This window comes from Nomascus leucogenys, chromosome 15 (genome assembly GCF_006542625.1).
Source record: "Nomascus leucogenys isolate Asia chromosome 15, Asia_NLE_v1, whole genome shotgun sequence".
NCBI lineage: Eukaryota > Metazoa > Chordata > Mammalia > Primates > Hylobatidae > Nomascus > Nomascus leucogenys.
Window position 1 is genome coordinate 76,921,521 of NC_044395.1, and position 22,908 is coordinate 76,944,428.

The 22,908-nt window shown below is 36.2% G+C and overlaps 1 protein-coding gene across 1 annotated transcript in view; it reads right to left on the reverse strand.

Moving 5' to 3' along the window:
• The window catches only part of SOX6 (SRY-box transcription factor 6), a 494,065-nt gene that overhangs the window by 17,232 nt on the left and 453,925 nt on the right, over window positions 1–22,908 (reverse strand). Inside the window, exons 14-15 of the mRNA XM_030829763.1 lie at window positions 4,791–5,024; window positions 2,000–2,216 (exon numbers count right to left, since the gene is read on the reverse strand). Of these exons, the coding sequence (XP_030685623.1) occupies window positions 2,000–2,216; window positions 4,791–5,024 (451 nt within the window). The remainder of the gene's footprint in view (window positions 1–1,999; window positions 2,217–4,790; window positions 5,025–22,908) is intronic.

The following is a 22,908-nucleotide window of genomic DNA, read 5'->3' on the forward strand; positions in this document are numbered from 1 at the left end:
TTCACATGCATTGGTACATGTTGTGGTATTTTGATCTAGAGCTGTTTTAATGTACCCTTTAGTAAAGGGAACTAAATTCAATAGTATTACTGCAACTCATATTTTCAAATAAGTATTATGCCAAGGTATTAAAACAGTACCTTTAGTAGCCTTCCAGACTGGCGGAACAGCCCCACTATGTATCACTACATACACAGGGAACATGACTGAGGACCAGGGCAAGAATCACAAAAGGTCCCAAACTTAAACTTTGGATTGTTCAAAAGAGATTATATACAATCTTAGAGGTGTACTAACGGGATTAAAAGAGATTGTTTATCACGCAATCTTAAAGTGGACTATGAATTAGTATTTTTCATAAATCCTCTAATTATCAGCTGAATAGCCCAATTATACCACATTGCCCTTTTTAGCGTTAAACGCATTACCTTTAAAAATGCAAACATTTATAATATAGAGGAATTTGATAATCCTATTTTGTCATGTCTTCATTTATTAACATACTGGGATCTTTTATAATAAAGTGGCTTAAGCTTCTCTCTACCTCTAAAAGTTTCTGCTGTGGTATAAAGAAATTCATTGATCATCTGGTGTGATATAAAATACGGTTTTCTGTAATAGGAAATACATATTAAATAGTAATGATAATGCTAGAGTTCACCTTTATTGATATCGTATTAAGCACTATATAAAGTACTTTTAAAAGCGTTGCTTCACTGGATCCTCTCAACAATCATACAAGATAGTTTCCACTATTTGTTTCATTTTACACATGAGAAAACAAAAGTTAGAGAAGTTAAATAACTTGCCCAGGTAAGCGGCACAGTCAGTATGTGAACCCCAGCAGTCAAACCCCAAAGCCCACGCTCCTCCCGAAAACACTGCAGTGTATTGCACAGATTCATGACCCAGACTACTTTCACTGGCTTTGTTTTCTTACTATATTTACTATTCCTTTTAAACACATTCTCTGAAACCAACTTTTTGTTCCACGGGGTTACCTCTTGAGTGCCCTTAAAAGTAAATAGCTCTTTACTTCTCCTTTAAGGTACCTCTTTTTCTACCTTCAAGTGAAGCTCTCTTAGTTTCCTGGCACAGCACAGCTCCTCAATTCTCCTCCAAGTTCACAGCAAATGCAACTTCCCTCTTGCTTCCTCCGCTCCTCTCTCTCAAGCTCTTTCCCAAGTGTTTCCCTACTCTGAGCCCAGCTGCTTCAGGTCTGTGCCTCAAATGGCCCTCTGGGTTTGCCACTCTGCTGTGCTTCTAGGTCTGGGTATGCTGGAATCTACAGTCATCTGCATCCCCACTTATCCTGACTACTGTGGTTATGAGGGGCCTCTTTTGAATGCAGACAGCCAGTCAGCCAAGTCAAAATTTATACCAGAAATCTATTACCTAATTTTTAAACAAAATGACATGAAATCAGACTTGAAGATATCAAAAGCATGTCTAGTTTCTGATTTAAGCAAGAAAATATACATTGTTACTGCTCCCACCACAGAATAATTTACTGCAACAGGAGTTCTGGATCTTATGCCAAAATGAGGTCCTCTAACCAATGTCAAGGCCAATTATCTTGTGGTAGATCCCACAACAAAAGCAGACTATTGTGATTAGAGTCAGAAGCACCACCCAGAGAAGCTGGGAAGGTTCTGGGGATTTCTGAAGGTTAGTTTTTATTTTTTCTCCCTGTGCGTCTGCTTAAATAAACTACCAGAAACTCTGTGTGTGGGCACTGAGCATCTTAAATTGGCTTGGGAGACAATGACAGGGGTGATCAGCTGGGAGTGAACTGTTCCAGGTTTGGCTTGATTTGAGCAAAAGCCATGGTGCAAGGCAGTGCCCCTATGACACAGCAAAGATTCTCATGGCCAAGCCCCTTCAGTATGCCACAACCTCGTCTTTCCCTAATCTCCTTCCCAAACATACTGCCAGTAGCCATCCTATAGTTACTTACTGCAAAAGTAAAGCCCAGGTGGCTAAATTCAGGAATACTTACCCCACAGTAAAGAACTGCCTCATCTCCTGCCTCCGAGACCTCATCAGTTGCTTATACTCCCCAATCCTAAGCTTTTTGCCATCAACAATGCAGGTGCGTTTCGGTCGGGGTTTGTATTTATAGTTTGGGTACTTCTCCAAGTGGATCTTGCTTAGCCGGGCCTGCTCTTCATAATAAGGTTGCTTCTCCTGGTTGGACATTGATTTCCAGCGAGATCCTAGAAATAAAAATAGCCTTAAGTACCCAAGTGGTCAAGGCAACATATTCTAGGCAAACACAAGTAGATATACCTTCCCACCACTTCACTCATCTGTGCGCTGGGTGGCTCCAATTACCACATACCACTGGCTGTCCCAACTATACTTTTAGTCTATAGCACAAAGAACAATTTTGCGTATGATGCTTTCTTGTATTATTTCTTTCAATAGTTTAAGACTGATGCTACTATAGTATTTTAAAATATATCTTTGCTGCTTAAAGATCATAGCCTACACCAAGGTCTTTCCCCATCCACCTGCCTACCCTCTCAACAGGGATAAAAGGCTAAACCTCCTAAGCATACTTTTGAGCATGACAGTATTGTCAGGAAAAGCTTTCTTTGTCCTAGAAATTCAAACATCTCCCAAACTCCAAGTATCTTTAGCGAAACTATCCTTTGACAAGATGTCAGCAGAGGTTGAAATCCTTCCATATATAAAAAACTACTGTTCACAAGTCTCCTATGGCCTAGGTAATTAAAAAAACCTAAGCTCTACCTAAGAAGTTATAGCTCTAGAACCAGAAGATACCGTTGGAATTATATATACCATTTTCAAGTACTATAAATGCTCATTCAAAGCTGTACCAATAAAAGTACAAAAATTTTTAATACGGTTTATACAGGAAGAAGGATAAGTATTCACTTCTCTAATACTGTTTATAAGGAATTATCTAAACACTTGATGAAGAGGGGATGTGTTTTTTTACATGTATCAAATTGCATTTTTGTGTCTCGCTGGTGAGTAAAGCGGTAACAGCTGTGCAGACTGGATGTTAGCTATTCTTCAGTGGAGATTTTTCATACATAAACAAATGGAAAAGTTGTACAAATATTCTCTGCAGCCAGCAATATCCTGGTCTGCTTTAATAGCACATGCATCCCTGCTCTTTCCTGATTGTTGTTCAAAAGTTGTGTAGAAGGCCTAAGCAGATAGTCTCTGTGTTCTGCTGGTTTCCAGCAGCTTAAAGCCCCAATTAACAAAGAATTCTTGGTGCTCTTGAAACGCTTGCACTTAAAGCTTTACATTTTAATGAATATACTTACTATATTCCTAATATTTTTTTCACGGAATGCACACAAATAATATAGATTCCCCACAGCTGCCAAAATGGAAACAGAGAGGCTCTGTGCCCATCTGAAGGCTTACTCATATTGCTACTAAAAGGGCAGAAAAATATGAAAATCTTCAAGTTAGATATAAAACTGTAAGGCCAGAGAAGCACTGATTTTTTTTTTTACAATGTCGTTTAACTAGAAAAAAAAAATGTATGTCCACTAGGAACATTTTGGTTTGACAGATATTTAAATTCAAAAGAATAACATCCCTTTGCATAACTCTGAAGCTCTAAAAATAAAAACCACCCTTAATTATAATGACATTTAGTATCCATTTTGAAATTAGAAAATCAAAAAAAAAAGAAAAACATATTTTAACATTTCACCACTATTTGATCTTATGTATGTTTTAAATTTTTCTTAGAGGTCACTGCCTCAAAATGCCTCAGAATCAAGTTAAATTATTTATACAGTGACAAAACATGTGTATCTGTGCATGTCCAGATCACTGATATTTACTCAGGTTAAATATTTATTACTTTTAAACAAAACATTTAAAAAATTAAAACCACAGTTTAAGTCTCTAATGTTTTTCAGCTTCTTAAACAGCTTCCTTTGAGATCTTGTCACATCGTGACAGCTTTAAGTAGAACAGTGCCTTCTGTGTTTTTCCTTTTTAAAGAGGAAACATGTTGACTGTAATGCTGCATGTTGAATAAAATATGTTTAACATGTTGAGCACAATAATTCCAAACTGTACAATCCACACTAGGCAAGCTCTACACTAATAGAACAAGGCTTGAGTTTAATCCTGAGAAATAGAGAATCACTGTGGCAATTTACCACAAACTGGGCCTCTGCCCTGTAGCTCATGTGTTCAGCTCACTGCTATGAAATTTGAACCAGTCATATCTTATTAAAATAATTGTAGATTTATTTTACAAGTTTTAAAGTGATCATCAGAGGCACTGTTCTGCACTCCATGAATTTCACACCATTTTGGGTTTCTAGTCCTTGATGAATTCTTTCAGTGGGACATATAAACCCAAGAACACTAAAGTAGAAAACTGTAGGGTCTATGAGTACTTCATAGCAACATATGAATTTAAGAGAACTGCACAGTAAAAGGAGATAAAGCTTGTCTCCATGATTCTTGTTTAGCAGTGACCTCTCAAGAGTGCTAAATTCACAGTATTAACACATACTATAAATAGTTTTCTCTCTGAAATAAGTGTTTAGCCAGTCCTGCCCTGGCACCTGGTGGATATAATAACTCCCAAACCTAAATGCCACATTATGGGGTGGGGGAGGCAGACATGATGACGAAGGCTCCTGCGGCAGCTGCCTGACCTTCGTCTAACTTGCGCCTGCCACAATCTCCCTTAGGATGCTAGTTATCCCCTTGCTTCCCACCCTGGTGGCACTCATGGGACTCGCAGGGGAGAAGATCAGCTTTAGCTGTGCTGCTGCACTCACCTAAGATTTTGCTAATGTTGGAGTTATGCATGTCGGGGAAGGCCTGAAGGATTTTTCTCCTCTCATCCTTTGCCCAAACCATGAATGCATTCATTGGTCGCTTGATATGTGGCTCGCTGCTGGCACGGCCGCGGGCGTCCCTGTAGACTCGTGCTTCAGCCACAGTGGCACCTCCTGTTGGCCAACAATAATACTGCTGTAGTTTAGCTGCAGAGCCATTCATTGCTTTACTTCCTGTAATGTCAGGGCAGGAAGAACAAGATGAGTGGAAAGCATTATTTTGTGGATAATGTCACACAGCTTACAGCCTGGGTCAGATGTTTTCCCCAGGTCCTCCTCTTCTTTTCTAAGTGACTTCTTGGAAGTAGAAGGCAGGTTCAAATGACAATTCTACAGGCTCTTCTGATGTAGCCCTCAAAGACACACTAAGAATTAATTTTGTGTGTGTTTTATACACCCTACCGCATTTACTACAATAAATGGTAGGTGATCACAGAGCAATGAATGACATTACCTTATGGTAAATTTTCCTGCTGTAATTCCTTTCTTCAAAAGCATGCTCTTACCGGTCATTTTAGACTCATTTGCCCCAGATCACAACCACTCTATATGTTTCCCCCAAATAGAATTGTTCTTCACAATATTGTCTTGACCTGTGCTCTTCTCACTGCCTAGAAGACCCTTCTCCTACTCTTTCATGCTAAATCCCATTCAACCTTCAATTATGTTTCATGATTGAATGCATTAATTCAATGAAAAATATTTATTGAGCAATTACTATAACCTAGGTTTTATGCCAGGTGCTAAGGAGACCATGGTAAATAAAACAGTTCCCGCTTTTAAGGAGCTCACAGTTCAGAGTAAGGACAGACAATTATAACAAAGTGGGTGAGAGGAGCTACAATACTGACGTTAACAGGGCACCAAAAGAGCACCAGATAGAATGGTCAGCTAGTGCTTCCTAGGAGATGTGATATCTAAACTGAGTCTTCAAGGATGAATAGGAATCAGCAAGTGAATGGCAGAGGGAGTAAAGTCCAATGGGAAAGGTAATTCAGGGTAAAGGAACAGTATTTGCAATGATGCTCCCCAGGCTGCACTCAGTCCTCTTGCTTTCAGGAGACATGTCCCATGGTAATTATTGTTTATGTGACTATCTCCCTCCTTTCCACTCCTCTCAGAAATATGAGATACCTAAAGTTAATGATTATGCTGTACTCATTCTTGTATCCTCAGGATTTTTCACATAATAGATAATAAAATATTCATTAAGCAAAGATTATTTGGTTTTCAATTCATATGCAAAAGTCGTAGACTAAGAGGCATTTATTTCAAGCGTCCTGTTCTATTTTTCTGTTGTTTAAGGATAGTTCTTTAACATCTATGAAACTATGCCTAAATTCCTGATGCTATATAATTTCCAAAGAGCCGACTCTAGTAACATGCTAGATTGAAAGCTCCCTGAAGATAGGGCAAGGGATGGGTCTTATTCACTGCTGTATTCCTAGGATTCAATAAAGTACTTGGCACATAGGATTTCAATTAGTAAAATATGTTATATTAATGCATGATTGAATAAATAAATGAATGAATGAACATGGCTCTTACTTGTTTTCATGCACCCTATACCAGGGCGATATACTGATGTATACTTTGTGATGTGGCAACTCCTAAATATCTCTCACAGATTGAGAACTTCTATAATTAAAGGTAAAGTGGTCGGAGAGATAGCCTCAGACAAGGCTTCTACCACATAACAGGAAAGCCTACGCCCAGAAGTTTAGAAGCAAAATATACATTAAAACCAACATTTCTATTTTCTGGAAAAAGTAAATCCTTTCTGCTCAGTGAAGTTATTATACAGGACCAACATGATTCAATCAATCTCTGGCCCTTCCTCTCTATTTTTAGATACCTTGGTTAAGTAGACATTTGTTTGTGTCAAAGCAAGTAATAAATTACAACATTATAGTGCACTATTATTTAGCAAATATGGTTATCATTTACTGCGAACAAAAGACAGTATAAAAGGGTGTGATTGGCTAAGGTGAATTTTTTTCTAAACAGGAAGGAGGGCAGAAAGGCTACTTTCTGAAGATTATACAAAAATAACATATTTTATAAACAGCCCTTCTTCTAGGCCTAGTAGACAGAATGATCCTTTGCATGAAAAGTCTTAGATCCCAAGATGCATAACTAATACGATACCTTTTTGCCACCATACCCACAGTACATTAATTTCATTTAAAATGCACTGACCATACAGGATAAATTGATTTCACTTTATATGGGTTTGACAGCCATGTTTATTGTGCAGTGAAATGTACTGTAGCTTCCAGCTGACAATATCCATCAACACAGGGCAATATGCTGACTGCTGGGCCAGATGAAGGCATACATTACTCTGGAAGTGAAACACTCATTCAGATACAACAGTGTCTTCTCCTGAGGATCACCATGGTAATTTATGATGCCCTCAGTGCCATTACTTTACAACTGACATGGATTCAGCAATTTATATACTGACATGCATTCACATAAAAGGAGACAGGTTTGTGGAGAATGTCAGATGCAAAAACATTTCAATATTATTCTGAGTTAACTGCTATGCCACAGGTGATTAACATTTGAGACCTGCTTTTACTGTTGTAGATTTCTCTCCACCTCTAGCAAAACCAAATAGTCAGCTTCCATTTATTTCTTCATTTAAAATACGTATTTCATCGTAAATGGGAAGTTTTACTGTCCCAAAGACTGACAGAGATCATAGTGGATTTTTAGATGCTAGCTTTGGTATAAACATTCTAGATTCTCTACTCCATACCAATTGAGTCTCCCAGATATGCCATACATATGCCCAGTCTCTCTCCCACTCATGCTATACCACAGTCTTCACATATCCTTCCTACTCTCTTCTACTTTACCAATTTCTACCTTTTTCTGAGGAACAGAGCTCAAGTCTGACCTCTACCCTGCACTGACCTTTTCCTTTCCTCCTACATCACATATTATCTTCAGGAGCTGAAGGACAAGGAATTGATTACACAGCAGTTCTCTGGGACTCACATGTAATGTTTCCAGAAGTTAAAAAATTCAAGCACAGTGCACAGAGCAAAAACACGAATTAAGAAGGGGAAGAATAGAAAATGCTTTAGATCATGTGCACATCACTTTTTTCTGGTCACCTCTTCTCTCTTCCAGGAGTGAACTACAAATGAATGGGGACATCCTAAGCTAAACTAGAAATGTTGTATCAGATGAATTAAGATTTGGGAAGAAGAGATTTACCCAGGGAGGCCAACATTTGAAACTACCTTTAAATTGAATCTGATACCCAATCAACTACAACAGCGACTTTTAACACCACACAGATTGCAGTACCCAGATCCCTTTGCAAAATCATAACTTGGAAAATGTTTTCCTGTTTTCCCTTCTCCCACTCTTCCTATTTTTGCCCCCTTCCTGTCCTATCTCCCAAATATGTAGTACTCTAACGCTATCTTACGACTATGCAAATTATGCCCAGGAGGTCACTCTCCTTAATTAGAAAGTCAATGAAAACAACAACAACAAACCAAATTTGCATGTAAAAATGGTCTCACCTTTGCTTTCACCACCACCACTAACATCCTAGAAAGGGAGTCTATCCTTCCCTAGATTTATAATATCTGAATTAACACCTAGGTAATGTACAGAAAATACAGTAATATAAACCACAAATGCCCCACAAATACATATTGAAGGTTTCTGCTATTCTGTCTTTTCCAAGTGACTATGCCATATAAGACTCATATGGAATTCATTGAAGCATCCATATGAGTACTATGCAGAAATATGTTTTCAACAAATATTTCTTGAATATTTTGATAGAAAACATCTCCCAATGTTACTTTTTTTTTTTTCATTTAAAGCTGACAACTTATCTATTACTTGAATTTACAATCTAAGTTTGAGTTAAACTTAGATTCAGAATTTTAAGAAAGTATTAGAGGCTACAAAGTCAAAAGAACATTTAGAAAGTGTCCCTAAACTTTGCTTCTGAAACAAAATGGTTAAAGAATTGTTGCCGCAGTAGAAATACATATGATTGTATGTGTGTGTGTATAAATTCAGAAATTTAAAAATGGAAATTATGTATCTGGAAAACCCTTATAAATAGATAAGAAAAATTTTATAGCATACTATAAATTGTTTTCAAAAGGTATACTATTAATCTCTGTATCTGAAGTCTAAAATTCACTTTGTTATAATTAATTTTAAAAATCTGCATATTGTATGATTTCATTCTGCTCCATTCATCATTAAGTGCAAAAAACCAAGTATTTCATTCTTAAATAGCCAATAGTCTGCATCAGAATCCAGAACTTGGAATGGCTCATAATTCTATGAGGCAGTTTCTTCTCCTTTTAATAGCAGAGGAGTCATTTGTGAGTTCAGCATATGATTTTTCATGGAAAGCAGTTAGAAGCCTAGACCCACAGCTATGTACCTGGAGACGGCTTTCCAGCTGACCTAAAAGCCTTTAATTGCCAGCAACAGCAGTCCCAAATGACAGTTGCTGAAAGGCCAAGAGATCAACAGCACCACAGTAGGCTTCAAGGGAAAGCAAGGTCCCTGTACGCCAGGAGAGGCTGCTCTGTACAACTTCCCCTAGAAGGCTCAAATTGGTTAATTCATCCTTCATCTCAGTTTGTGTAAAAGCAAACTTTTGGTTAGATTAAAGATAGTTAATCTGCAGAGAGAAAATAGAAATTGCCAAGGCAAATATCTCCTTAGAAAGCTGTGATTTGAATGATTTAAAGAGAAGACAAAATTGAGTTTTTCCAGGTGGGTTGGAAAGAAGGCCAGTTTCACCATCATGGCCTCTGGCAATGGTCCTGAACTAATCTTGGAGAGGCCCCTTCCTGGTTAAATTCCAAGGGATATCGGAGTGAATGAGTGAGTGCCTGGTGCACATATAAAGTTATTCCTCAGGGGAATTCTGGTTAATTCTATAATGTGCCTATGAATAATTTATTTATGTATTAATTCGATAAACACTTCTGACACATTTCATATGTACCCAGCATTGTGATGGGGTATACAAAGATAAATAACACGTGTGCTTTGTTTTTAAGGAATTTGGTCCAATGGGAGAAGACACATAAATTAAAAATTACAAACGATGCTAACAGCGTTAATTTAAAAATACTATTACAGCAGGGAAACTAAGCTACTAACACAATTGGAGTGGACAGAGATGAATATTACGGAGGCTTCAGAGTTGAAGCGGTGCTTGAGCAGCATCTTAAAGGAGAAGTAATAATTTACCAGCAGGTATGAATGTGAAACTATTTTGGGCTAGGAAATCAGTGTGAGGAAAGGCACAGGGTTATAAAAAAAAAGCAAAGGACATTTTAGGGAATAAAAAGAAGCTGGCGATGGCTTGGGTTTATGTAAAAAAAAAAAAAAGAGGGGAGTACTAAGAGATGAAATTAGAAAAGTAAATAGGGACCAAATTTGCTAAGCACCTTGAATGCCAAGCTAAGAAGTCTTTTAAGGTTTTTAAGCGAAGAGTAACATGGAAAAATATGTTCTAGAAGAGATCAAAATGGAAAACTAAATGAGAAATTACCACTGAATAGTCTCAATGATTACCAGTTAATTGATAATAAAGAATAGAATAGAGAAAAAATAAAGTGACTACCTCTTCAAGGGCCCATTAAAACTTACATTTTGTCAGATAGAATTAATGTGATACATGCAAAATATTGGCACAAAAGGTTCTATTATAAAATCAAATTCTGGTAATAGCAGAATAGCTCATATCAGACCTATCCTCCAACAGATAATAAATATAAACTCTGAACAAAATATGAAAAAAAAACCCATAGATGTTGAAGATTCCTGAGAGCTACCAAAATTAAACAGAAACTGGAGTGGATTCCATCCTAGAATGAATGGCATTTTACTAAATGAAATTCTGTTTTCATAGTTTTTCCCATGAAGACACTTCCTGGTTTTCATAGCATGGAGTGGCTAGAATGCAAATAGAAAGTCAGTTAATTAGCTTAATGTGTCAGAAGACAGAGTTTGAACTTACAGGTGGCTGCTAACCCCTGAACTTGCCATGTATTTGGAAGACTCAAGTGAACCCAATGAAAAACAGAGCTGTGTATCTGGAAAATCTGAAAAGAGATTTCAGCTGATGCCCTTTGCAAGTGAAACAGAATTTGAATTGGAATCCTATCAAGTTAGAAAGAATTCATAAACACCTTGGGCTTTCCACTGAAACTCCAGAGGGGCAACTTCTTAGGAATAAATTCAATATGCCAGGACTAAGGATTTGCCCTAAGACTAAAAACAAAATTAAAAAAGACTCTCCCTAACAGTGCAAAAACTAAGTTTCCACAAGTTCAACGTGTGCAGCAGGTAATTTAACTGCTTCCTGCCCCCAAAATTAAAATTTTTCAGAGGAAGATAATAGAATACAGAGTATCTACAAAGGATAATCCACAACATACAATATATAATAAAAAAGTATGAGTTGTACAAACAACCAGGAAAATGTGACTCAGAGATCAAAAATTAAAAAAAAATAAAAATAAAGGAAGAAAAATACTGGCTGAAAATTACCTGAATTTGGTGAGAAATATCAACTAAAAGGTTTAAGACATTCAGAGAAATGCAGGCCAAATAAATACAAACAAAACCACACCTAGAAACTAGCTAAACTACTGAAAACCAAAGACAAAGAGAAAATTCCAGAGAAAAGGGACATGTTACTTACGGGGAAACAAAATTACAAATAAGGGCTGATTATTCACTAGAAGCAATGAAGACTAGTAGACTATGGAACATCTTTATAATGCTATAAAAGGAAATAAATTCAGAGTTTTATCCAGTGAACATATGCTTCAAAAATGAATATGAAATATACTCTCAAATGATTAAAAGCTAAAAGAATGAGTTACCAGCAGACAAACACCAAAAGAGATATTCAAGGAAATTATTCCAGAGGAAAAGAAATAACACTCAATAAAAACCAGATATACAGAAAGAAAGGAAGAATATCAAAAATTATTTGTGACCATTTTTCTTCTCTGGATTTCACTAATAAACAGCTAATTGTTTAATGTTTTTAAAAGGCAAGGAACTATTTCATACAAAATATAACATTGTATTGTGGGACTTATAACATATAAAAAGGTGAAATATGGAACAATAATAGCATATTACCACAAAAGATGAGGGTATAAATAGAATTAGATTGTTAAAGATTGTAATATTTTACATGAAGTGGTAAAATTTTAACTGTAAGGATACTCAATTAAGGTTTCATAGTGAATCCTTAGAAAAACCAATTTAAAAAAATACAAAGAGGCCAGGCGAGGTAGCTCCTGCCTGCAATTTCAGCACTTTGGGAGGCAGAGGTGGGAGGATCTCTTGAGGCCAGGAGTTCAAGACCAGCCTGGGCAACATACTGAGACTCTGTCTCTACAAAAGGTTAAAAAATTAGCTAGGTGTGGCGGCATGCACCTGTAGTTCCAGCTACTCAGGAGGCCGAGATTGGAGGATTGCTTGAGCCCAGGAGGTTGAGGCTGGGCCACTGCACTCCAGCCTGGGTGATGGAACAAGACTTTGACTCAAAACAAAAAACAAACAAAGTAAAAAATACAAAGAAGTATAGCTAAAAATCCACCAGAGTACTTCAAACAAAAGCTTAAAAAGGGATTCAATTAACACAAAGGAAGGCAGAAGAGGAGAAATAGAAGATGAAAAACTGAGGGAACAAATGCAAGTAGTGAAAAAGTACTAAAGTGTAAGACCTAAGCCCAACAAATTTAATAATTATATTAAACAAAAATAAATCAAATTATCTAATTAAAAGTCAGTGATTTCTCTGAATGGATGAAGAGTAAGAATCAATGAAACAGAAAACAGGTACAATAAAGACGACTTACAAAGCCAAGGTTAGAAATTTGAAAAGTACAATAAAATTAATAAATCCTAAGTAAGATGGGTCAACAGACAGAGAAGACAAAAATGCCAGTATTTGGACTGAAAGAGGAGATTTCACTGTAGATACTACCCATATTACAAAGATAAAAAGAGAATATTATAAATAACTTAATTTCAATAAATTTGACAACTTAGATAAAATGAACATATTTGTTGAAAGACACAAACTACCAAAATTCACCCAAGAATAAATAGAAAATCTGAATACACTGATAGCTAATAAATCAATTGAATTTATAACCAAGAACTTATCCACAAAGAAAATTGAAGCCCCGAATGGTTTCACTAGAAATTCTTTCAAACATTTAAGGAAAATAAGAATAATATTGCATAAAGGTATGAAAGTAGAGGAAGAAGGAACACTTCTTAATTAAGTTTATGAGGCAGCATACCTTGACAGAGGTTTGAGCGTAAGTGCAAAATTTTAAAATAAAATGTTAACAAATTGAATCCAGCCAAATGTAAAAAATAGATAATACATCATGACTAAGTAGAACTTATCTCAGGAATGTAAAATTGGTTTAATATTTGAAAATCAGACAATGTAGCTCATTACATTAACAGAACAAAGGGAAAGAAAACACATGATAATCACAATAGATTCAGAAAATGGTTCTAACAACATTCAATACTCAATCATGTTAGAAATGCTCAGGAAATTAGTATTAAAAGGAAACTTTCCCAGTCTGATAAAGGGCATTTAAGAAAAACCTACAGGTAACATCAAACTTAATAGTGAACTACCGAATGCTTTCTCTAAAAATGAAGAACAGGGTGAAGATGTCCACTCTCACTATTGTTAACCAACAATTAAAAAACTAAAAAGCTCATGCTTTATATTTTGGGAGGCTGAGGTGGGCGGATCACGAGGTCAGGAGTTCAAGACCAGCCTGACCAATATGGTGAAACCCTGCTCTACTAAAAATACAAAAATTAGCCGGGCATGGTGACGTGTGCCTGTAATCCCAGCTACTCAGGAGGCTGAGGCAGGAGAATGTCTTGAACCCGGGGGGCAGAGGCTGCAGTGAGCCAAGATCACGCCACTGCACTCCAGCCTGGGCAACAGAGCAAGACTCCATCTCAAATAAAATAAAATAAAATAAAATAAAATGCATTCAAATTATAAAGGAATAAATAATGTCATCTGTTTATATATAATTGTTTACATAAAAAATCCTAAGGAATTTACAAAATACTAGAACTAATAAGTGAATTAACAGTATTGCAATAAACAATAAAAAATACAGAAATCAATCATATTTCTTTATACTAGCAACAGTTAAAAAATAATATTCAAATTTGTATTTATAATAGTATCAGATAATAAAATACTTGGGAATAAATTTAACTGGAAAAAGTGTTCAAGACATCTACACTGAAAACAAAACAACATTTGTAACTTAAAGACCTAAATAAATGGAGGAATACACCATGTTCCTGAATCAGAAGACTCAATATTGTTACAACGTTATTGTTCCCAAATTTATCTACAGATTCAACCAAATTCCAATAAAAATTCCTCAAAGTTTTTTTCGTATAAGGTGACAAACTGACTTTAAAATTTATATGAAAAATAAAACAGTAGGACAAACTAAAACAAACTTGAAGAAAATTAGAGGATTCAAACTACCTTAATGAAAACTAAGGCTGTTAAAGTGGAAAATGATAGTTTTTTCAACAAATACTGCCAGAAAAAGTTGATAGATACATTGGAAAAAAATCCTGGATCTTGTATCACACATTATATCCAACAATTGGAGATGAATCATGACTTAAATCAAGAAAGAAAAAACTATAACACTCCTTTAAATATACATAAGACAATATTTTAGTGACTTTAAAGTAAAATGACTCTTAGATACAACATATAAATTACTAAATATACAAGAAAAATGTTAAATTGAACTTTATAAAAATTAAAACTCTGCTTACCAAAAGTCACTGTTAAGAAAATAAAATGTCAAAGCACATACTGGAAAAAATATTCAGAACACACATATCTGACAAGAACTTGCATCCAGGATATATAAAGAATGACCAAAAAAATCTAATTTTAAAATGGACAATAGACTTAAATGAACATTTTACAAAAAAGGATATAGTTATGGCCAATAAGCAGATGAAAAGGTATTCCCTATTATTAATCATCAGGAAAATGCAAATTGAAACCACAATGAGATGCATTTCACTGGAATGGCTTAAGTGCTAAATGTTGGCAAGGATAGGGAGCAACTGTAACTCTAATATACTGGTGGTGAAAGTATAAAACAGCATAACCATTTTCTGGCAATTTCTTATAATTAAAATGCATATTTATGTATGACCCAGCAAACAAATTAAAGCTTCTGTCAAAAATAGACTTATATAAGAATATGATAGCAGTTTTATCAATAATAGAAAAAAGGAAAATAACTGGAGAATGAACAAATTGTGATATATCCATACAATGGGATACTACTCAAAATAAAACTGTTGTAACTCTAAGTTTAAAAAAGGCAAAAATGACAACCAAAAAAACCCCACAAAATAAAGCAGAAAACCAACCATCCAACAAATAAAATGCTCTTTTTTTTTTTGAAAGGTTCTTTTTTCTGTGGACCTGAAAAGTAGGTGACATAGTCAGGTCATTGTGAACTCAAAGATAATCTCATTTACTAAAATGAATTATTAAGAAGAGCAAAAAACTATAATTGATTGCTTATGAAGAGAAAGAGACATTAAGTATCACTATTGGGTTGCTTGATGGAACTGTTGACAATCACAATATTTCAGACTACTTCATTTTATTAATAGAATAGTTTATTTTCTCCTGTGGGATTCTGAAGAGTCACACAATACATTTGATAGTCCCTTATTTGGGTTATTAGAGAAAAATGATACTGAATGCATTAGAAACAAAAATGTAGACGGTGAAATTTTAGAAGGGGATTGAAATTAGAAAAGAAAGTATTGATACTACACAGATTTGATTTTTCACCATATTTATCCTACCAAATTTATCTTAATACAATAGAGGTCCAATTCATTGTGTTGAAGTAATGGCTGATAGATGTCTGTCTATGATTATGGAAACCTACTGCTAACTTCTCATTCCTGTTCTGCCAGAATGTGAACTTACTTTCATTATAGGAAGGCTGCTTGGATTTCAAATTTGATTTCTTCTTGCAAAAAAAAAAAGAAAAAGGATTTGGCTATCCTAGTGGTTTATTTGGCAGGCAAAATACATTCCATGGCTGAGCAAGAGCCTTAATCATTAAGGAAGTGAGGAAGTGATGTGTTCATCTTCTGAGAAGAAGAAATGCCAGAGGTGTAGAGTACGCTTTGTTCTCTATATCTTTTATAAAAATTACCTAGATAGATTAGCAAAGAGTGATCTAGTGACAGGTGAAATGACTTAAGGAAGGCAAATGCAAAATATGGATATGCAATTCTTCCAAGCTAGCGATTGGTGAATATATAAGAGACAATGGTACAGGAACAAAAGATGAATTACCTGTGGTACTTTAATTAAAGTGTTAATTCTTCATTTGCTGAATGTTGAGGAAAACCATAAGTAAAGTTTAATATCTTTGTTTTCATCTTAAGGTTCTTTAGCCCTACTAAAAACAAATCCCTATTTACTTTAACTGTTGAAGCTATCTACATCAAGAAATTCACTAAATAAACTAGAGAGAGAGAGAGGATGACAGTGTGTGTGTGTGTGTGTGTGTGTGTGTGTGTGTTTAAGAGAGAGAGAGAGACAGACATGAATAGAAAGGCCTAGTTATATACAATGTACACATAAAAAATTCCATTGGGCACTTTGGAAACAAACTTTTTATTTTTATTTATTTTATTTTATTTATTTATTTTTGAGACAGAGTCTCACTCTGTCACCCAGGCTGGAGTGCAGTGGGGTGATCCTGGCTTACTGCAACCTCCACCTCCTGGGTGCAAGCGATTCTCCTGCCTCAGCCTCCCGAATAACTGGGATTATTCGGGATTAGACATTAGCCACTGTGCCCAGCTAATTTTTTTTTATTTTTATTTTTAGTAGAGACAGGGTTTCACCATGTTGGCTAGGCTGGTCTTGAACTCCTGGCCTCAAATGATCTGCCTGCCTTGGCCTCCCAAAGTGCTGGAATTACAGGCGTGAGCCACTGCTCTCAGCCGGAAACAAACATTTCATTAATCAGAGTACCAAAGTATTTCTTTAAAGAGCAATTTACCTTTTTGATAGACTAGGCCAGAGGTCAGTTTCTAGGACAGGAACACCAGGTGTGCTAAGTAACTTTGCATAAAATAATATTTACAAAGTGCTTTCACTAATTACATTATCTTCATCCTCATTACTATCTTTTAAAATGGGTAGGAAGGCAGGTATCTTTTCACCCACTTTACGGATGAGGAAAGCAAGACTCAGAGACATGATAGCACCTTCCTCTGATTAACTGGTTGCTGGTAATACGAAGCAGAGCCAGATCTAGAACCTAGATCTTCTGACTGTCAGCCTAGTACATCACCCCTTCACCAAAACGACCCCAATCACTATTCAGCAATCTGAAATAACTCTGAATTTCAAAGCCCACCATTTCATGGCTGGAATATTATTTTCCCCCTTTAAGGATGCCACTTCCCTGCCCAGCTAAGCACATTAGAAGAGCCCATTACCAGTTATGAAGTTCATGCCACTGTCTAATTGTTCTCTGAAGTACTGCCCCGCCAAAGATGCAAGGGCATGTAGAGAAAGCACTAAGGACTAAAATTATAGCTGGGATTAAAACAATGCTAAATTAATGCATTCCTTGGTTACAGGATTATGAGCAAGTGTTATTGTGGATAAGACTTCTATTTTTTTTCTATTAGAAACTCCATTCTCTTTAAAAGATCAACAAGAGGAACCAAAGGGAATTCCCTAAGGTCAGCTCTGAGGAAACATAAACCTCTAATTCAATAACTCTGCTACTGCTCTGAAAAAGGGCTTTATTATTGCAACATCCATATGGAGCCAATTGGACATTAATGACTAATCAATCCCTCCCCTTTCTATTCTACTTAAAGTGTCACAAACCATGTTTAGATTAGCCCATTTCCTGCTTAGGATTGCTCAAGATGTCTTTTGTTCTTTCAGGACCAGCCTGATGGAGGCAGCTTAAACAAACACACGACCGGAGTGGCGCAGGAGTTATAAAGTGCCATATGTGAATGAACAAAGGGGCTATACTAAAGCCTTTTGTGGTATTTGTTAATGTTTTTCATCTGAGCTTAAAAAGGCTTAATGACTTTGTGGTGAGCTGATGCATGTGGCTCGTGGCTTTGCAAAATGAAGGAAATTCTAACCAGTGATATACCAGTCTGTATTTTCAAGAGTCTCTTGCTTTCAGTTTTGATGCCTGTGTTTACTTTTTTAAAAATTCTCAAGTAATATTTACTTTACACAGATAGCTAAACAGAGTCCTTTATCTTATTTCAACTACAGAATCCCAGGGCAGCTGGGATAACTTATATTCTTTATTTTAATGACCTGAAGGGAGCATAGAGCATCAAATATCCCACTTGTTATCTATATGCTGTATTTATACATAGAAGGCGGGCCTACAAGCTGTTGCGCCCAAGTGAAAAGGCATCATTTAAGTTTGAACCAGAGACCACTGAGGTTGAAATAAGGCAATAACAAGTTCTGGTTTCCTAAGTTTTCAGGACAACTGGGCTCAGGTTCAAGAAGATGCCCTTGGAGAATAATGAGGCTGATAAAAAGCTGGTAGACTGAATAATTCGTGTTGTTCAGCAGCTTTTGGCTTTATCCAACCCTAGCTCCTGTCATAGACTCTATGTGAAATTAAGAAGTGCAAAGCAAGATGAAGCATGTCTCAGGAGTTAGTTAACAAAGATACTACTAAATTCATCCTCTCATTTCAATCTTTATCGATTGCCTTAGCCTTCACTATCTTTGCTGGACTATTATAAAAACTAGCCTTCTGGCTGATATTCTTACACCCAGTTTTAAATCCTTTAACCTCCACTTAAATACCTCCTCCTAATTTCAGCCAGAATGATCTGTCACAAATGCAATTCAGACTAGGCCACTGCTATATTTAAAACACTTCAATGGCTCCCTCATGCCCACAAGATGAAGTTCACACTCCTTAGTACAGTACGGATGGCTCTCCATGACCTGGCCCTCTAACTATGGCTCCAGTACCAGCTCTGGCTACTCTGCTTGGAACATTTTTTCCGTCACAACACTGAACTACTTCCAGTTCTCTACACGCTGTGTTGTGTGTGTACATACTAGGAATCTAAGTTTTCTCCTTTCCTGAAATTACCTGGCCATCTTGCAATCATGCATTATTGAAGACTCGTCTCAGGGATTATTTATCCCATGAAAGTCTTACCTGGTTGCCAGGTTAGAATAAGTAGCTTAGGCTCTGACAGGTGGCACCCTATGCGTACCTCCATCTTAACATTTGCCATATTTTATCCAAATTACCAGTTTTATGTACCTACTTTCTTTTCTCAACTATGTATCCCAAAACAGTGATGACTGCATTGTGTCTTATCCTTAGCTGCTTATCCTTATCCCCAGGGTCTAGTAGCCAGGATGGCATAAGGTAAATACTCAAATGCTTACTAATACAGTACAGTGGACATCTTCAACAGTGAGAATTTTAGAGTGAGTCTCTAATGCCCACATGTTCTATTAGAACCTGGGAATTTCTGAAATCAGATCTTGTAGAAATTTAATTTTATTTCTTATGTTCTGTTAAGTGTCATTTCTTGAAACATCTATAAAATAAGAATAATTTTGATGTGGAAAAATGTACCCATAGTTGTTGTGTGGGACTCAGAGATTATTGGCTCCAATCTTACTTCTTTGATTGACTAGCCATACTGTACAGTTCTGAGATGCCAGCCTCCCTACTTCTAGAAAAACCTTGGAAGGATGATAAGGCATGTCTGAGATTTTTGGAAATATTAAGTCTGAAAACTATTCTAATGATGTAGGGTGTGTGTAAATATATCCATATATATATATATACACACACATATATATGTACTGTATTCAAGTAAGCATACAATGGGACTTTCCTTAAATAGCAGATTCATTATAAAATAGATAAAACACGCTCATTGAATTAGAGAACTCTAACAGGAGATGGATGTTAAAGATTACCTAATCCATACTCCTCATTCCAAATGAGGAAACTTTGAGGTTTAGAGAGATTAAATTGTCCAAGTCTGACATTTAATAAATGGCAAAAATCACAATGGGCACTCAAATGTAACTATCCCCAAATTTCACACTTTCCATCAGAATGAATTTCTTCAACAGTCAGCTGAATTGTTTCAATGGCATCCAAACTTAGCTTTTAAAACTCCTAACATGATTAATTTAACTGGCCTCTCTTCTTCATTTCATTTGTCTGGGGAATCTGTATTTTATTAGAATGGAAAATGCAGATTATGGGAGTAGCAGAAACTAATTATTTTTTTAAGGTTAGGGTTGAGGAATGAACAGTACTGAAAGGAGATCACTCAAGGATTTTAGAGATCAATCCAACCTGATGGGCCACCAATACTTCGTCACCCTGAGAACTGGTGAAAGTATTTGAAAAGTGCCTAATATTTCTGTGGTTTAAAGGATTAAAAACACTTTCACAGTTTCCATTTCTAATTAAAATTTTCTGCTTTTTAATGAGAACTATAGGAAAAAGCTAATCCAACAAAGGCAACCAATTTAGTCAGCTCATCTTGGAGAAAAACAGGAGGCAGTATGGCTCAGATGCCATAGAGACAGATCTAGGTTTGAACTGTTGATCTGATCTTTCCTAGCTAAGTAGCCTTGGATAAATTGTTTTCTTTCTCTAAACTGTACTTTCATCTTTCTATAAAAGAGAGCAATAATTTCTACCTTGCAACATCTTTGTGAGAAATAAATGGGCATACATGTAAATTTCCTAGCACAGTGACTGGAACCCAATACCTACTCACTAAGTAGTAATTCCTTTTAGAAATAGGTAGCAGTAATAATGGCAACAGAAGTAGTAGAATGCTTATTCCGGTACCAAGAACATAGGAGGTGCTTAACTCATATGTGTTCCCTTTGTAGACTTTCCTCATACCTGGGTGATGTTTGCTATATTTTACATTCTATTCTTCATGTAGTCACTAAATAAACCCATAAGTTAACGGAAGAATGCAATTTACTCCTTAATGAAGCCTCTCTTCTTCCCAAATGCTAAAAATAGATTTCAAAAGGTTCTCTATGTTATAGACTAAAATACAACGACTAGGCATAAGGCTCAACCGAGAAAGACCATCTCACCTCTCCGCAGTTCCCATACATGCGAACAGAAATCAGACATACTGTTCATACAGAGCCAGAAGAAAAGAAGAGACCATTATCTTGTGAACCTACAGATCAGCTTTTTTATAAAGGACTCATTGGAATTACAAAGGATTTGAATTATTGACTATGAAATTATAATAAATGGAGGGCAATGAAGTTTCAGAGACATTTGACAATTGTTTTTCTTCTTCCCCACAAACAGGTCTGTAGCTCTCCAGCATGGAGCAGCTATTATCCTGTTTATTTTGTCCCTGTGTAGGATCAACCTTCCCACAGAAGAGTCAGCTTATATTGAAGCACCATGAGCAATTTCTCCACCACCAAAGCAAAAAATACATTGATGCCAGTAAGCTTCAATTTGCATTTCTAATATAAATTTAAAATGATTGAACATATTTCTTATGAAATGCTTTTTTCCAGGTCTGAGACTTGGGATATTACATTTTTGTTCAGAGTTATATGCCATAGCCTATTCCTAAATGTAGCAGTTTATAGTACATAGCAAATGACGATGCATTCTTACATAAACTTTCCCCTCTGGTACTATGACCTAACTTTGGCATCATCGTGTCTCAGGTGTAAATATCCATTGAACAAAAACAATTAAAAAAAAACCCCGCACTCCTAAGTGAGAGGCAAAAGTACAAGACTGATCTGTGAGGCATCGATCAGTCACAGTAGACAGTGAAAATCATACTTACTTGCATCCAGGAGGAGAGGAGGAAAGGAGTTATTTCTAGTACGTGTTTGAATGAAAACCCACCTAACACCTGCTAAGCTTTCTCATGTTATAACATGGAAAGATATCCACTTGAACATCCTCTCTGAAATAATATTAAAGAGAGCAGAGGAATAAAGTGACTAACAGATCTCCAAAAGCAACCTAACTACTGCATTTCCATTATTCTTAACCTCTCTAGTCTAAATCAGTCTTGAATGATTAAAGGTTAGTGCATACTTATTTGGTGGTAAAGTCCAAATTCCTCAGCCTGGTAATCAAGGCACTCCTTAATATGGCACCCATCTATTTCTGTAGCATACTCAATTCGACAAATATTTATTAATTGCAAGTATGCGCAAGGCTTTGTGTTGGGCTTAGTGGAGAAGACAAAGATGAAAAAGACGATTCTTCCCTTCTGGAGCTTTCCTATGAACGTCTATCTGCTTAATGTCTGTGTCTGCTTAGATTATTCCCTCAACTGAAAGCTTTTCCTCTTCTCTTTGCTTATCCAAACCTAGGCTTATCTCCAGCTACACTTCTATCAGGTTTTCCAGAACCATTGCCGTCCACAAAGCTTCCTCCTCTAACTAGCAGTTCTTTTCTGTTTCTTTAACGATGTACTTGAACATTTAATACCTTAAACTGCTTTGCTTTTTATGTGTACTAAGCTTGTAATCCCAACTACATTACCAGCTCTTGAAGAATATAATGTGGTCTATATTTTTTAAAAAAACCTTTCCCTCCATGCCCATAACAGTATGGTGTTATGAGATAATCAGTAAATTATAACTTGGTTGAACATATGGGTAAAACTGAAGATTGGGAGGCCATGAGTAGGGACAGATCCTGGTTAGAAAGACCTGGTTCCTAGCACCGGAGATTCAGTCTACAGAGACCCACCTCTGAAGAGACTGAAAATAGACAGCAGATAGTGAGTGCAGGCAGTGATAGACAAGCAGAACCAAACAAGAAAAGGAATCTAGAAGGAGATATTAAAAAACAGTCATGCATTGCTTAATGATGGGGATACCTTCTGAGAAATGAATCGTTGGGCAATTTTGTCATTG